Source organism: Mandrillus leucophaeus, unplaced genomic scaffold, assembly GCF_000951045.1.
Source record: "Mandrillus leucophaeus isolate KB7577 unplaced genomic scaffold, Mleu.le_1.0 Scaffold988, whole genome shotgun sequence".
Taxonomy (NCBI): Eukaryota; Metazoa; Chordata; class Mammalia; order Primates; family Cercopithecidae; genus Mandrillus; species Mandrillus leucophaeus.
Window position 1 is genome coordinate 222,622 of NW_012110785.1, and position 15,578 is coordinate 238,199.

Sequence of the window (15,578 nt, forward strand, 5' to 3'; positions counted from 1 at the left end):
CCTCAGCCTCCTGAGTAGCTGGGACTACAGGCACCCACCACCGCGCCCGGCTAATTTTTTGTATTTTTTTAGTAGAGACGGGGTTTCACCGTGTTAGCCATGATGGTCTCGATCTCCTGACCTCGTGATCCGCCCGTCTCGGCCTCCCAAAGTGCTGGGATTACAGGCTTGAGCCACCGTGCCCGGCCGGAACCTAATATTAGAGGAAGCATACCAAGAGAAGAGAGAAGGCTGTTAAAGTAAGAAACAAACTGCCAACTGTATTTTATTTTTGAGACACAATCTTGCTCTGTCACCCAGGCTGGAGTGCAGTGGCACAACCTCAGCTCACTGCAACCTCCACCTCCCAGATTCAAACGATTCTCATGCCTCAGCCTCCAGAGCAGCTGGGATTACAGGCATGCACCACCATGCCCAGCTAATTTTTGTATTTTTAATAGAGACAGGGTTTCGCCATGTTGGTCAGGCTGGTCTCGAACTCTTGGCCTCAAGTGACCCACCCGCCTCAGCCTCCCAAATTGCTGGGATTATAGGTGTGAGCCACTGTGCTCAGCCACAAATTGTCAGCCTTAGAAAGTAAAGTAGCTGTACTGCAAACCTAAACGTAGTAATTAAATTCTATTCCAATAACATGTATTTAAGAGCTTATCCATTAATTTTTCTCAGAAAAATATCCATCAAATAGAATTTAAAATACCTTTTCATATTGACATACATTGCAATTCTCTGGAAGATTTTACTTAGAAAACCTCAATATCTTCTTGCAAGACAAAGTAACAAGTTAATATTACTGTAAATGATTTCTTGAACAGAAATTATAATTATGGGCATCCTGATAATTTACTGGGATTTCAAAACCTAACTTCTCTGGGAAATTACCTCAGTTACAAAAATCTAAGCACTACCACGCCATCTATAGGAGGAAGATGCACATGTCAAATATTACCGTCTGCATTCCTGAAATCCCCTTTACCACCTCTCCTTAAAGCTCTGAAGATTCCAAATGACTAGAATATATATTTTAAAAACACATCTGATCATGAACACACAGGTACACCATTATGTAAAAAGAAGCAGTTTTGTAGACATACAAGGAGATTTCCAATTCTTCGACATCCTCAGAGTACATTAAAAGGAGAGTCTGTTAATCCTGTCAGGAAGCGGGGAGTGGCTGAAGGGAGTCCAGGTCCTCACCTGCTCAAATTCAGACTTCAGTTCCTGTTCTTGTACCCTAAGGACATCTCGCAAGTGATCAGTGTGGGCAGCTGCCTGTCGGCGAAGCTGGGTTCTCATTTCATTCTCCATGGCATCTCTAACTTCCTCTATCTGTGAAACCAAACATAATAATTGTTAGTTCTCAATTCTCCACATATACTTTTAGGAAAACAGAAAGCCCACTATCAACCATGACAACAGCGGCTTTCATATCCTGAACCCCTCTAATGTGCTGGGCATGTGTACACTTCTACTTCTTATATGAAACAGAAAGCTAAATCCTGGAAGGTGACTCAAACAAGATCACACAGCTGTGGCAAAAACCAGATTTCAAACAAAGGTCTCTATCACCCCCAAATTTGTGGTTTTTTCCACATCGCCAGGCTGCCTCTCATATAAAACACTCATTTCCTGAATCACATGCTCCTCTGAGAAATAACTAAATCCAGGATATGAAGAAAAGTAACTATACACTTGGGATCAAATGTAGCTTTACTACAATCATCTGTGTGACCTTGGGGAAACGATTTATCTTCTCAAATCTCCGCTTTCTCATCTGTGAGTAATAATACCTACTTGGAAGAATCATTAAGAAAATTAGTAAGTATCTGGGAGTTATTGAACACAGTTTCTTCTAAACAAAGAAAACTGCTTATTTTTAAAGGAATTTAAATTCAACATGGGCCAAATAAAACAAAAAATATACCTTGCCTAACAAATTGCCGTAAGTCACTTTACAATTACTTAACACTGATTACCTGAAATTCAGAACTTATTTTTTCTCAGAAACAATATAATAAATCAACGAATCCATTCAGTCAGTGCGTAAGTATTTATGAAGTGCCAGCCCTGTGTTCCAGGCAGTGCCTACTATCTGTATGGATCCAATGGTGCTTAGGGCAGACGAACTTCTTGCTCTCACACAGTGTGTATCTCAATGGAGGCAGCAGACAGTAAACAAGTAAACAAAACAGACATCTCAGATTGTGACACATATTTCTACGTATAACTTTGAGCAGGCAAGGCCCTGTTGTGAAGCATCAACACCCCTTCAACCTCCTTTTCCCCCACCTTACATTTAAAATAAACAGGGCAACATAACAGAAAGTAATACAGAGGCTCTACTTTGGACTGAAGGGATAGGAAATCTCAGTCTTGCTAAGAAGGTGACATTTAGGCTTAAAACTTAAGCTTAGAGCTCAAGGTTTAAACAGAGGAGACAAAACAATGTACCAGGCAGAGAAAACATAAAGGTCCCAAGATGAAAGATATAGTCAAGATACAGACAAAAAATACCAGGGTGCCTGGAGCAGTGAAATGGCTCATGGCATGCAGCGCTCAAGAAGCCTTTTGGGTATTGGTTAAGAATTTGGAATTATATTAAATGAAATGGGTAGTCCATGAAGGATTTCCAGCAGTGTAGTTAGTGTCTGATTCGACTATGTTTTATCTGCCTGCGTAAACAGACACAGAAAGAAGGGTATGAAGAAAGGGGAAATTGGCTGGGCATGGTGGCTCACACCTGTAATCCCAGCACTTTGGTGTTTAAATTCCTTGGGGTAGGCCGTGCATGGTGCCTCATGTCTGTAATCCTGGTGCCATGGGAGGCCGAGGCAGGTGGATCACTTGAGGTCAGGAGTTCGAGACCAGCCTGGCCAACATGGCAAAACCCTGTCTCTACTAAAAACACAAAAATTAGCCACGTGTGGTGGCATGCGTCTGTAAGTCTAGCTACTCAGGAGTCTAAGAGGCATGAGAATCGCTTGAACCTGGGAGGCAGAAGTCGTAATGAGCCAAGATTGCACTACTGCACTCTACCCTGGGCCACAAAGACAGACTCTGTCTCCAAAAAAAAAAAGAAAGAAAAAATAGTGGAAGCTATTAAGATGACAGTTTGGGCTAAGGTGGTAGTAATAGAGTGGACAGATTTGGGATTTATGTTGGATGCAGAACTGGTAGGATCTGTGGGGCGACTGAATATGAATTGATGGAGGAACAACGAAGCATGATTTGGGCTTGAATAACTGAGTAGTTTGTTCAACTCAGTTTATTTAGAGAGAAAAAAGATGAGGGGCTGGAAAACAAGTTGGAGAGAATAAAGAAATCTGTTTGGAACACGATAAGCATGAAATGACTACTGAAAATCCAACTGGAGATACCAGGTAGGCTGCTGGATAGGAACCTGAAGCCAAGGCAGAGGTCAGAGCTGGAGACAGAAATTTATCAGGTATAGATGGTATTTAAACTTCCAAGCCACGGGACTCAACAAGAACACTTAGAGACAGTTTAGATGGAGAAAAGGTTTCAGAACTAATGCCAGGCGTGCCACTATTTGAGAGGCTGAGCAGAATAGGAGGTTAAGGAGTGGCCAGCAAGGTAGGAGAAAGGCCAGAAGAGTATGGTGTCAGGGAGCCTAGGGAAGAAATAGTTTCAAGGAGGGAGTGGCCAATAGTACTGCTAAGAAGACACAAAGGTGGGATGAGTAGTTAGGTTCCCAAATCAGCCTGTGGACACCTATTTAATAAATGGTGTGCCCAGATAGAGGGCTAAAGAAGGTATTTCACCTGGTTTTTAACCACCAACCACTTAACAATACTAGCAGGGAAAAATATACTCAGACTCCAACAAAGATTCATTCAGCACTGCTTTAAGGGACAGAGGCCCAGCTCCGCTGGAAAGATGAGCTAGATAATCCTGGATACCAGTAGCTTATTACCTTCTTACACTTCTGTATCTGCTCAACATAAAGGAACTCTGCTTGATCACTCCTTTCCTAGAAGTTCTCATGAGGAGAATGAGGACCTAAGCTCCACTCTAAAGGTCAGTTAGCATGACTTATATTCAATATCCTAAAGCCAATGACTGTCAGTATTTTTTTTCTTTCTTTTTTTTTGAGACAATCTTGCTCCATTGCCCAAGCTGGAGTCAGTGGCACAATCTCAGCTCACTGCAACCTCCACCTCCCAAATGGTTCTCCTGCCTCAGATTTTCCAGTTGCTGGCATTACAGGTGCGAGCCACCACGCCTGGCTAATTTTTCTATTTTTAGAAGAGACAGGGGTTTCACCATATTGGCCAGGCCAGTCTCAAACTCCTGACCACAAGTGATCCACCCACCTCGGCCTCCCAAAGTGCTGGGATTACAGGCATGAACCACTGCACCCGGCTGAGCCAGTATTATTTCTAGAAGTAAACAATCAAGTTAGAGTCACTTTAAAATGTTAGGCAACAATTCTCATTTCTTTTACCTTTTTGTCCTGTTCAGCCTGTATTTCACTTCTGTGATGTTCTAATGCTTTTGCTACTGCAGAGTCAAATGCCCGTTTTTCTTCCAGCTTTTGTTTCTCCAAGGCTAATGTGATGTGCTGCTTTTCAGTGGCCTTCTGTTCTGCCAGCTCTCTGTTCAGCTGATCGATTCGACGATGTGCATGAGCAATCAGGGAGTTCAGATCATCAGTAGAGAGCTTGTCAGCTAAGCAAAAGAACATGTTAAAATTCTAATGATGTCACTGAAATTATACCTCATTACAAGGTAATCTGCATCAACTGACTGTAATTTAAGAGCAGTAAACAAACGTAAAACTTAGCTCACACGAAAAGAGATTTAGATTCCCCGGTTCAATCAGAAATTAGCTAGTGCCCAATAAGATATTTTCAGCCCTTGGCAAAATTCAGGTACCCTTCAGATAATCAGTTGTTTTCCAGGAACCCTCTTTTAATCTGAACTAATTATAAATAGACTTTCTACTTTACTGTAACTTTGTCTTTAAAGACAAAACTTACATATACAATCACTTCTATATTTTCTTTCAGGCATAACTATGATTAGTTACAACAGGCATCCAATTGAAGATTCTTTTCTGCTAAAACTAAAAATCAAATTCAAATTCTCTCAGACTTTTCCTTAAGTTTTTTTTACTTTTCTTAAACGCATATGATATAGATTAAACCCCAACACAGCAACCAGAGCTGTCCATCAGAATCACTGCAAAGCTTTTTAAAATATGCCCAAAGATTTCTATGCAGGCTTAAACCAATGTTTGTGTTTCTTTTAAATCTCAATCCAAAAATGTACCAACACATACACAGATTAAGAATTATGGCTCCAGCCAGGCACGGTGGCTCATGCCCGTAATCCCAGCACTTTGGGAGGCTGAGGTGGGCAGATGACCTGAGGTCAGGAGTTCGAGACCAGCCTGGCCAACCTGGTGAAACCCCGTCTCTACTAAAGATGCAACACTTAGCTGGGTGTGGTGGCGGGCACCTGTAATCCCAGCTACTCAGGAGGCTGAGGTAGGAGAATTGCTCGAACCTAGGAGACAGAGGTTGCAGCAAGCCGAAATCACGCCAGTGTACTCCGGCCTGGGAAACAGCAAGATTCCATCTCAAAAAAAAAAAAAAAAAAAAAAAGAGGGAGAGAATTATGGCTCCACTGGCCAGATGCAGTGGCTGATGCCAATAATCCCAGCACTTTAAGAGGCCGAGATGGCTCGATCACTTTAGGCCAAGAGTTTGAGACCAGCCTGGCCATCATGGTAAAACTCTGACTCTACTAAAAATACAAAAATTAGCCAGGCATGGGGGCACATGCCTGTAATCACAGCTACTCAGGAGGCTGAGGCACAAGAATTGCTTGAACCCAGGAGGCAGAGATTGCAGTGAACTGAAATTGTGCCACTGCACTCCAGCCTGGTGACAGAGCAAGACCTTGTCTCAAAAAAAAAAGAAAAAAAAAAGAATTATGACTCCATCTCTTCTTAGTCTTTTGGCTAAGATGAAGTGAAGAATTATGGCTCCAACAGCAAAATATAGAATGTAGGAAAATCTATATGACTAATGACTCAATTTCTTAATAAATACATTGAAAAGCAAAAAACAAAAAGGGGCAAGAGATATACTGACTAAACTCAACACGTGGAACATCTTATGGGTATCAATTCGAATAAAAAACTGTAAAAACTCATTCTATGAAACAATAGGGGATATACCAACACTGGACATTCGGTGACTAGGGAATTGTTAAGAAGTTTTAGGTGTGATAGTAGTATGGTGATGTTTTTGAAACATACTCACAGTATTTACAAGTGAAAGAGTATGATATTCGAGTCTGCTTCTATATAAGCTGAGGAGGAGTGGGAATAGATGAGACAAAACTGGTCATATGCTGATGGCTACAAAACTGAGTGATGGGTCCTGGAAGTTCTTTAGTTTTCTTCTTACTTTTTAATGTTTGAAATTCTCCAAAGTAATCAGTTACAATCCATATTACACATGCGCACGTGCACACACACACACGCACACACACTTCACATCTATAAGATTCCAATCACTTGATGAAACATTTTCGTTCTTGAGAGCATTCGAATACCAAAAATATCCAATTCAGATTTATCATGTGACATAATTCTACTTTATATCTATTTAGATGGCTTTGTGTAAGAAATCATAGGCACAACAAAAAGACTTTAGTCTTTTAATATCCAAAACAAAAGACTTTAAACGTGAAATATACACTCACCTAAGTCTGAAATACCTACAAAGGAAAAAATAGAACAGTTTGAAAAAAAAAAAGAAAGAATGCACATACTTTAGTTATTGATCATTAAACAGAAATATCTAAAAGGAAACAAGAAGGAATCGGAGACTAGTACCAGGAAAAGCTATTTGAATACTGGAAAGTGAAATGATACAGCTATTTTCTAAAATTTAAACTGTAAAACAAGACAAAATCAAGGTAAATAACATTTTAGAAAATAAAAGAATCATTGATATTGTGGTTTTGGTTTTAAAGGACTTATCTTTGTTTCACAGTAATCAACTTAAATTGTTTGTTTTTTTGTTTTGAGACACAGTCTTCCCCTGTTGCCTAGCCTGGGGTGCAGTGGTGCAATCACAGGTCACTGAAACCTCCAAGTGCTGGGCTCAAGCAATCCTCCCACCTCAGCCTCCCAAGTAACTTGGACTAGAGGTGTGTGCCACCATACCCAGCTAATTTTTGTATTTTTTTGTAGAGATGGGGTTTTGCCATGTTGCCCAGGCTGGTCTCGAACTCCTGGGCTCCAGCGATTTGCCTGCCTCAGCCTCCCAAAGTGCTGGGATTATAGGCATGAGCCACTGTGCCCAGCAACCTAAACATTTTTTTTTTTTATTTTGTTTTGAGACAGAGTCTTGTTCTGTCACCCAGGCTGGAGTGCACTAGCGCAATTTCAGCTCACTGCAAACCCCCGCCTCTTGGGCTCAAGCAATTCTCCTGCCTCAGCCTCCCGAGCAGCTGGGACTACAGGCGTGTGCCACCACGCCTGGCTAATTTTTGTATTTTTAGTAGAGACAGGGTTTCACTATGTTGGCCAGGCTAGTCTCGAACTCCTGACCTCAAATGATCTGCCCGCCTCAGCCTCCTAAAGTGCTGGGATTACAGGCATGAGCCACCATGCCCAGCCTCAACCTCCTAAAGTGCTGGGATTACAGGCATGAGCCACCATGCCCAGCCTCAACTTAAGCATTTCATAGAAACTATAATTTTCTTTTATCCCTCACATTTTTATTAGTTCATATAGTATTTTACTAAATCACAGTTTTGACTCCCTGTTCTCAGTACCAGGCCTCTCTTAACATTTCAAATACTTAATAAATTCAGTTTTTCTTTGAAATTTTTAAAATAATGAATTCATACTAAATTTTAATTTAACCTGTGCAAATTAAACAAAGAACTACAGTGGCCTGATTTGAGAGTAAAGGAAAAATGGCATTCCGTATAGCTGGAATGATGTCCCTCACCACCATCACAGGTATCCCAAGCAACCCAGTGTGAACACGTGACAGGAGAGGGGAATGCAGCCAGTCGCAGCTACTGCCTCTCAGAATGAGCTGCTGAACATCCTGGTATGAATGTCCTGACCATCTTTTTTTTTTTTTTTTTTTGACGGAGTCTCCCCTGTCGCCCAGGCTGGAGTGTAGCAGCACGATCTTGGCTCACTGTAACTGCCACCTACCGGGTTCAAGTGATTCTCTTGCCTCAGCCTCCCAAGTAGCTGGGACCACAGGCGCACGCCACCATGCTCAACTAATTTTTGTATTTTTAGTAGAGATGGGGTTTCACTATATCGGCCAGGCTGGTCTTGATCTCCTAACCTCAGGCAATCCACCCGCCTCAGCCTCCCAAAGTGCTAGGATTGTAGGTATAAGCCACTGCACCTGGCCAGTCCTGACTTTCTTAATAACCTTTGTATTCAACATGTCCAAAGACTGGTATTTTTCATCCAAGGGGCTCTGAACATCAACTGATGTTCATCACTCCCTTCTACACCGTCAATCTCACAAAAATAAATTTTCCTCCTTATTATGGTTACATCATTCTTCTTCTCAGAACACTAAAAGAGAGTCCCATGCTGCTGATACAAATCATTCTGGCAGAGAATAGTGAGGCTAGTGAGGGAGAATGAAATCCTGGCTCTACCCCAACCTTGCGCAAATTACTTTTCTGTCTCAGTTTTCTCATCTATGTAATTGGGATAATAAAAAAATTTGCCTTATAAGGCTGTTATGAATTTCAAATAAGTTAATATATGTGACACACTTAGAACTCAGTGCCTAGTACAAAATAATGCCCAATACCACTAGCTATTATTATGTTTGGAACCTTGCTCAGCTACAGATAACACAGAAAGAGTACTGGACGTAGTGAACATCATCAGGACATTTGTTGTTTAGGGAAATAATAATAAGACTAATCCCAGAACTTAAAGTATAATAAAAAAAAAATGATAATAAGAGCAAAATGCCTCATAACACAAACCAGTACTAACAAATTTGGTTTAGGTCTTAGTGCATTCTGATTTCAGAGTTGAGGACATCCACTGAGGGCTAGGGTAATCATGGAATAATTACTGTCTCTAGAAATACACAGGAAATCAGTAATACCAGTTGTCCCTGAGGAGGAACCGTGTGAGAGGGAAACTTCAAATGCCATTTGTACCTTTCAAATTTTGTATTGTGAATATATACTCCATTTAATAAATTAATAAAGATTTAAATGGAGAAACAACTCAGAGATTGCTTCACAAGGGACTTTCACTTTCTACATGGCACCCTTCTTTAGCACAGGTTTCTCAACCTTGGTGCTACTGACCTTCCGGTCCAGACAGTTCTCTGCCGTAAGGGGCTATTCTGTGTACTACAGGATGTTTAGCAGCACGTCTGGCCTCCACCCACTACATGCTAGTAGCTCCCTCCAGTTGTGGCAAACAAAAATGTCTCCCAGTGCTGCCAAATGTCATGTGAGGAACAAAATGCCCTCGGTTGAGAACCACTGTTTTAACATTTTCATGTTTTACGATAGGCAGCCAGGCATGGTGTCTCACGCCTATAATCCCAGCACTTTGGAAGGCCGAGGTAGATGGATAATTTGAGGTCAGGAGTTTGAGACCAGCCTGACCAACATGGTGAAACCCAGTCTCTACTAAAAATACAAAAAAATTAGCTGGGTGTCGTGGCGCACGCCTGTAATCCCAGCTACTCGGGAGACTGAGGCAGGAGAATCGCTTGAACCCATGAGGCGGAGGTTGCAGTGAGCCAAGATCCCACCACTGCACTCCAGCCTGGGTTGACACAGCAAGACTCCATCTTAAAAAAAAAAGATCTGTGATAGGCACTTTCAAAAGCAGAAAAAAAAGAAAAAAGTTAAAAACGTCAGAGCTGGCTTGGGAAAATTAGTAGGATTTAGTCTACTGGGAAGACCAAAGACAGAATGCAAATTCTTAGGGTTGATGCTCGTATCTAACTCTCCACAAATAAAATTTGTCCTGCCCTGTCAACCTAATTTCATTTTATTTGAGCCACTGGAGACTCCCTACTACTACCAATGTCAAGTTTATGGCAAGGAGCTTACATATATCTAATGCAAAGAGACAACAAGCAAGCCAATGAATAAGAATTTCAAGAAGATAAAATAAGGTAATACGGTACAGTGGTTTGTGGAGGAATATAATCAGGGAAGGAATATAATCAGGAATGAGGTGCTCGCATCTGCTTCCACTGTAACCTCAATGAAACACAGACAACCCCTTGAGAAATTCTGATGAGGGAAGCAGTGTCAATGTGGCTCAAGTTTCTCCTTCTCAAGGACAAACTGTCCACAATGCCCTCTTTGCTAGATGGTAGCTATCCAGTGTCTAAACAAGAGTCACTGGTCTCAGACTGAACTTTGTATTTCTCCACATTATTCTCTCTCATAAATCGTACTGTCACTTTTTTACTTGACAACAGTCTAACTGATATCTGCCTCCTGAGTCAACTGCATTCAAAGAGCTAAACGTCTGAGTTATCTTTTGACAGCCTTAACTCCACTTCTTGACATTTAGTCTCCCTGGATGGCCATGATGCAGAATGTTTATAAATCCTTGCACTGGCGTTTCACTTCACTCCTTAGACCAGCCATGGTTCTTTGAGGCAACCCTGATACCTTCAGCCCAGAGAGGCCTACAACATGAGAAGTCTCCTTTCTAACAAATGCTAGCATTTGAACAGTATTTTAAGCCAGGTGTGGTGGCTCACACCTGTAATCCCAGCACTTTGGGAGGCCAAGGTGAGCAGATCACTTTAGGTCAGGAGTTCAAGACCAGCCTGGCCAAAACGGCAAAACCCTGTCTATACTAAAAGCACAAAAAAACTGGTAGGGCACAGTGGCTCACACCTGTAATCTCAGCTACTTGGGAGGCTTAGGGAGGAGAACTGCTTGAACCTGGGAGGCGGAGGTTGCAGTGAGCCAAGATTGCGCCACTGCACTGCAGCCTAGGCAACAAGAGTAAAACTCCGTCTCAAAAAAAAAAAAAGGTACAAAAAATTAGCCTGGTGTGGTGTTGCACGCTTGTAATCCCAGCTATTTGGGAAGCTGAGGCAGGAGGATCGCTTGAACCCGGGAGGTGGAGGACTGTACTGCAGCCTGGGCAACAATGAAAAATAAAAAAATAAAAATAAACAGTATTTTAATTTTGCTGAGATGGGTGATGTCTGTGATTCTCAGTACTGTCACAGAACTTCAGGGAAATGTGACTATAGTTACACCATGAAACGACTTCAGCATCAAAGTTCTCTGTAGTCTCAGCCTGAGGAAGTGGATAGCCAGACAGCTCGTTCCTTTCTCAGTGCAGGGTCCCTAGGTACATTTTCAACAAAGTGTTGTTTTGTCACAGAGCAGACATAAAGTGTGCTTTAAATAATTCACTACAAATACTTTTAAAGTAACAAAGTTTTTTAAAATACTTATACATATACAGTAACACTTCAGTAGCATCAAGGTTATAATGTCACTTGTGTTCACTTGAATTCCAAACTTTTTTTTTTTGAGCAGCAAAGATCAGAACAGAACCAATCACGGATTATGAAATTAAACACTAGCTGAAACGTTCATCACGGCTAAAACTACAAGAGTACTGTCGCGGCTGTGTCAACTGTAATGATTGTGGTTAAAATAAAATGCTGAAAGAGTGTACTGTACACAAAAAGAGATATGCATGCATGTCAGAGGGATTTGGACTAAGATGGAGATGAAGCAAGTTTAGATTCGTTGATTAGTTGTTAAAACATCGAAAAAAACACATTACTTCAGTTGTACTTACTCATTCCTTTCCACCCAGGAAGGACTTCTGGAGTAATACTGTCCAGCTCTCGTTTAAAGTCGTCCCGAGCTTGGACCACCAGCTCATGATACTGAGATACAACCTTAGCCTCAGACTGAGCTGCTTGGACCTGAGCAAATACAAAGGGTATATGATAAATTGAACAAAAAGTACCACAAACATTCCAAGAAACAGAAGTAGTATTCCTTCTTTTGTTTACATTTTGTTGGAAATCTGTAAGGAAATCTGAAGCTCAGAAACGAAACATAAGCCTTATTTGTTTCCTTCTAATTCCTATTCAAATACCATGGACAGGCCCTTTCCCATCTTACTAGGCCGCCTCCCTCCATACAGATCACATAAATGCAGCCAGAAGATCTGCTACAAAATGGACATTTTCATAAGTGACAATAATCATAACCAAAAATGTTACCTATTATAGAAAGTATCAACAATACAGAACAATCCACTTGGTTGGTGTCCAAGGCAAAATTTTTTTTTTTTTTTGACAGGGTCTCACTCTGTCACCCAGGATGGAGTGCAGTGGCACCATCTCAGCTCACTTCAGCCTCAACCTCCTGGGCCCAAGCCATCCTCTCACCTCGGTCTCCTGAGCAGCTAGAACTACAGGCGCACACCAACACGCCCACTTAATTTTTTGTATTTTTTGTAGAAACAGAGTTTCACACCATGTTGCCCAGGCTGGTCTCAAAACTCCTGGGGCTCAAGTGATCTGCCCGCCTCAGCCTGCCAAAATGCTGGGATTACAGGTGTGAACCACCACACCCAGCCAAGGCAAATTTTTTAAAACAGTAACAACTAATACACTTTGCAGGAGAAAAGAGGGGGAGATGGTAGGAATTTACTGTTTTTCTAAATTCTTAAAATCCTTTAAGAGATTATATTTTAAAATACAAAATATTATAAGGTAGGAAACATACCTTTTTGACCACATTATCCAGATCAACTATCATGTTGTGAAGTTTACCCTCTGCAGCAGATATATGAGGCTTGGCCCCAGGAACCTCTTTTTTCTTTGCATTTTCAATCACACTTTTCATCTTCTCTAACTCTTCTCTGGAAACCAACAAAACAAAGATTGAATATAACTTCTTGTCAACTGTATTAAAGAGTTTTAATGTCAGTACAGTATACAATTGTTAAGTCTATGAAAGAGGCCAGGAGTACTGGCTGATGTCTGTAATCCCAGCACTTTGGGAGGCCAAGGCAGGAGGATCACTTGAGTCCAGGAGTTCAAGACCAGCCTGGGCAACACAGGGAAACCATGTCTCTATTTTATTTTAAAAGATGAAAAGAAAAGTCAATGAAAGAAATGTAACTGCTTTTTCTTTTTTTTAAAGACTAGTCAAGTACAATAGTAAGAAGAGAGGAAAGACTAGAGCGAGAGAGTTCCATCCATAACTGACTGTGAACAATCAACTGAGCTAACTCACTACCTTTGGACAAGCATCAGTGCTTTTTTGGAGTCAATAAACGAGAGGCTTTTCTCATCAACAACTGAAAACATCTTGGTTAGAAGCTAGATTTACTAGAGTGAACCAGAGAGGGAATATGGTATATGGAGTGACCCCGACTTTAGAATAAGATCCCCAGATTCAGCTCCCATATCAGCCTTTCATTTCCTACACGCTTTCGTGTAAGGAAGAGAATTCATGAGAAGTACTTAGTGCCTGGCCGAATCATGAGCACGCAATAAACAGCAGCTCTTGCAAGGATCAACCTGACTCACCAACCAGTGAAAGAGAGCTAAGGAAGGCAAAGGCACAGGAGAAGGCCAAAAACCTCACTGAGCAAATACTTAACTGGGACTCAGGGAGCCCTCACAACTCAGAATGTTTCGTAAGTCAGACAGACTGTGGTCTACCCACCATAAAACACAGAACTCAAAGTGATATGAGCATAATGCCTTAAATCTCCTAAAAGATATGCTAGTTTTATCAAAGACTTCTTTCTCTACTAAGAATAAATATTTTCTTAAGAAAGACAGCAAAATTTTGAGTGACAAATAACTATTCCATACTGCTGATGAGGATCTTTAGTCAAATATAGGTTTCCACCAACAGAGGTTGATCTTATATCTGGGTATGCTTGTTCAATGCTAGTTTTAGCCAACGTCCAGGAATCAAGGTCAAGGTGGCATACCTATTACATACTCACTATCTTGGTTAAGGCAAACAGATTGTGACATACATACTTTCTACATTCTGAAAAACTGCCCAAACTGTCCCAGTAAAAAAAACTGTCCCCAGTAAAAACTACAGCAGAATCTCAGTACATCTGAAGAGATACATCATCTAAGCAATAATCCAAAGCAAAACTGACTTTTATATAAGATCCTCTATATGTCTGGGTATGGTGGCTCACGCCAGTCCCAGCTACTCAGGGGGCTGAGGCAGGAGGATGGCTTGAGCCTGGGAGGTTGAAGCTGCAGTGAGCCCTGATCATGCCCCTGTACTCCTGCATGGGCGACAGAGCAAGACCATGAATTAAAAAGAAAAAAATCCTTCATATAAGTTTCTGCCAAATTTATTCTGGCCTAATTTTATACATATACATTTTGAGACGGAGTCTCGCTCTGTCGCCTAGGCTGGAGTGCAGTGGCACAATCTTAGCTCACTGCAACCTCTGCCTCCTGGGTTCAAGTGATTCTCCTACCTCAGCCTCCCGAGTAGCGGGGACTACAGGCACACACCACCACGCCTGGCTGATATTTGCATTTTTAGTAGAGACAGGGTCTCACCATGCTGGCTAGGATGGCTCAAACTCTTGGTCTCAGGTGATTTGTCTCCTAGGCCTCCCAAAGTACTGAGATTACAGGTGTGAGCCACTGTACCCAGCCTGGACTAATTATATTTTATTCCTTCTCTCTTTTTACACCTTTGTACGAGTTCCTAATGCCAATTCAGAACAAGCACAGGTGGAAAAGGGAAGGAAGGGTTTCTCTACCTCCTCTTTATTCTATACAGACAATACAAAAAAACCCAGCCCAAAGAAAGCCACCAGGAGGCCCTAATTACTTGTTAAAGTCCATGAGTAATTACTTGGCTTTGAGAAGGGCATCAGCAGCTTCATCTACTGCCTTTCTGCGTTCCTTCAATGCACCCTCCACTGTGCGCCACTGAGCAGATTTCTTCTCACCTGCAATCTAAACAAAACATTTTAATTATATAATAAATAATTGCTATTATTGTCATATGATAGGCCAACAAGATTAAACACAGAAACATGTGACATTAAAGTCAAAGGTAAAAATTTATATGCAATATTTCTGCAGAGTAAGAACTCTTAATTTAAGGCTTATGTTCTTAATTTAAGGCTTATGATCTGCCCACATCAGCCTCTCAAAGTGCTGGGATTACAAGCATGAGCCACTGCCTGGCCATATAAGCATTTTCTAAGGGGAGTTTTTTTTTTTTTTTAAGAGTCTCAAAAGGATATACAAACCAAAATCAGAGTTTAAGGATAAATAGCAGGTTTACATATTTGTATGATCCTTATTCCTCCTAAATGTTACTCTAAAGAATCACTCTTCCTAATTAGTTACATATAAGTCAACTATTGTCAAAAACCTCCCTTGTGGTGACTCTTATGGTATATGAATTGTGTATTTAAAAAAAAAAAAGACGGCTGGGCACGGTGGCTCAAGCCTGTAATCCCAGCACTTTGGGAGGCCGAGATGGGCGGATCACGAGGTCAGGAGATTGAGACCATCCTGGCTAACGCAGTG

The 15,578-nt window shown here is 41.3% G+C and overlaps 1 protein-coding gene across 5 annotated transcripts in view; it reads right to left on the bottom strand.

Annotated features, from left to right (window-relative positions):
- Positions 1 to 15,578, bottom strand: part of IMMT (inner membrane protein, mitochondrial) — a 61,572-nt gene that overhangs the window by 3,274 nt on the left and 42,720 nt on the right. For all 5 annotated transcript variants that reach the window (XM_011971122.1, XM_011971121.1, XM_011971120.1 and 2 more), the window contains 6 exons: positions 14,893 to 14,996; positions 12,772 to 12,907; positions 11,831 to 11,960; positions 6,733 to 6,747; positions 4,463 to 4,686; positions 1,195 to 1,326 (listed from right to left, as the gene is read on the bottom strand). In XM_011971122.1, coding sequence (XP_011826512.1) covers positions 1,195 to 1,326; positions 4,463 to 4,686; positions 6,733 to 6,747; positions 11,831 to 11,960; positions 12,772 to 12,907; positions 14,893 to 14,996 — 741 coding nt within the window. The remainder of the gene's footprint in view (positions 1 to 1,194; positions 1,327 to 4,462; positions 4,687 to 6,732; positions 6,748 to 11,830; positions 11,961 to 12,771; positions 12,908 to 14,892; positions 14,997 to 15,578) is intronic.